Genomic DNA, 1530 nt, shown 5'->3' on the forward strand with positions numbered 1-1530 from the left:
TGGATATCACTTGCTTGGAGCAAGAACTGAGGTTAGCTTTAGCATAAACTCAGAAGTTGCATCAAAGCATGCCAGAAAAATTAATTTTAAGCTATGGTACCCAACAGTACATTCACCATAAACATATCTCTCCAGCAGGTTTGATTAGAGGGGATAGAGATGTTCACAGAAAATATAACAGCAGTATGTAATACATGTATTTTACCAAATCTGCCACTGAGTGCCACACTCAGCAGTATCTCAAACCCCTCAGGTGGCAGCCCTTGTTGCAGGCCAATGGTTTCCACAGCAGCCAAGTGTTTCTGCAGTACACTGCTCTTGTTCAGCAAAACACGGCCTCGCTCTAGGAAAGAAAAATAGGACAAACACAGAAGGAAACAACTTCTGAACTGAAAATGAACTTTAGGCTTCTCTGAACTGTCCCTACTTATTCCTGTATCTGTATTCCTTACTGTTACAGTGGTGAGGCACTGGCACAGGTTGTCAGAGCAGTTGTGTTTGCCCCATCCCTGGGAGTGTTTCAAGCCAGGCTGGATGGGGCTTTGAGCAACCTGGGCTACTGAAAGATGTCCCTGCCCATGGCAGGGGGTGGAACTGGATGATCCTTAAGGTACCTTTCAACCCAAACTATTCTGGGATTCTGTGATTATCTTTTCAATCCTAAATAGCTAACCTTAAAAATGCTCTTACCATTTGCAAAGTAGTTCAAAGCTTGTTCCAGGGAAACTTCCTGACTTTCATTTTTCTCACCATCAGCAAATTGAAGAATCTTTAAACTTTTTTCAGGGTCAGTTGTCCCTCCTTTTCGCCAAGAAGAGAGATCAGTTTGGCCTTTCTGGTGCTTTGGGGTCATAGAAATCCGTCGTCGCTGCATTTTTCAGACTCCCGGGTGAGACAGGAGGATTTTGCTCATTTGTCATGTGAGATCCAATCCCCCATTAGTCAAGAAAAGAGACCAACCTCCAACAGCTGAAGAACATCAGAGAGCTGGTTCCCTGCAAGAAAAGAAACCTTTACTTTCCCAACAAACGGCTTTTAGAGGCAACATAAGAATAGCTTCAGGGGAAGTAATGTGGAGCTGGCTGTCTCCCAGGAATCAGACAATATCCTCAGGAGATGCACAGACAACAATGTACCAAACCTCTACTCTTTCTTACATTAAAAAAGGGAAGAAAAAACTTTACAAGTAAAAATTAACACAAGCTTCTTTCAATTTAAAAATGATCCAAGGAAATTGTATACAGCATTTTGATCCCAAAATTAACATAACCAGAGCGTCAGCAAAACTCAAGCAGCTTTCTGCTGAGCATGTTTTGGGCATTCTTATTTCCCTTCCTTGCATTGTGTATGTCAATGCAACAGTCAACAAGTCATGATTTCCTGCAAGGAAATGTACAGATTTTAGAGGATCATAACACTTCTCTTCCTATTCCATAGAAGTCAGATCTTTCTGCAGCTTTTCTACTGAGCAGCTGGGATTGGGAAAAATAAGGAATTTAGGTAAACTTACAAGTGAAATACAAGAGGTAC

At 41.8% G+C, this 1530-nt stretch overlaps 1 protein-coding gene across 1 annotated transcript in view; it reads right to left on the reverse strand.

Moving 5' to 3' along the window:
- Positions 1-874, reverse strand: part of CENPI (centromere protein I) — a 17966-nt gene extending 17092 nt beyond the window's left edge. The window contains exons 1-2 of the mRNA XM_009078860.1: positions 691-874; positions 206-343 (exon numbers count right to left, since the gene is read on the reverse strand). Coding sequence (XP_009077108.1) covers positions 206-343; positions 691-874 — 322 coding nt within the window. The remainder of the gene's footprint in view (positions 1-205; positions 344-690) is intronic.
- Between the last annotated feature and the right edge of the window lie 656 nt (positions 875-1530).

The sequence above is a fragment of the Acanthisitta chloris genome, unplaced genomic scaffold (assembly GCF_000695815.1).
Source record: "Acanthisitta chloris isolate BGI_N310 unplaced genomic scaffold, ASM69581v1 scaffold12497, whole genome shotgun sequence".
Classification (NCBI taxonomy): domain Eukaryota; kingdom Metazoa; phylum Chordata; class Aves; order Passeriformes; family Acanthisittidae; genus Acanthisitta; species Acanthisitta chloris.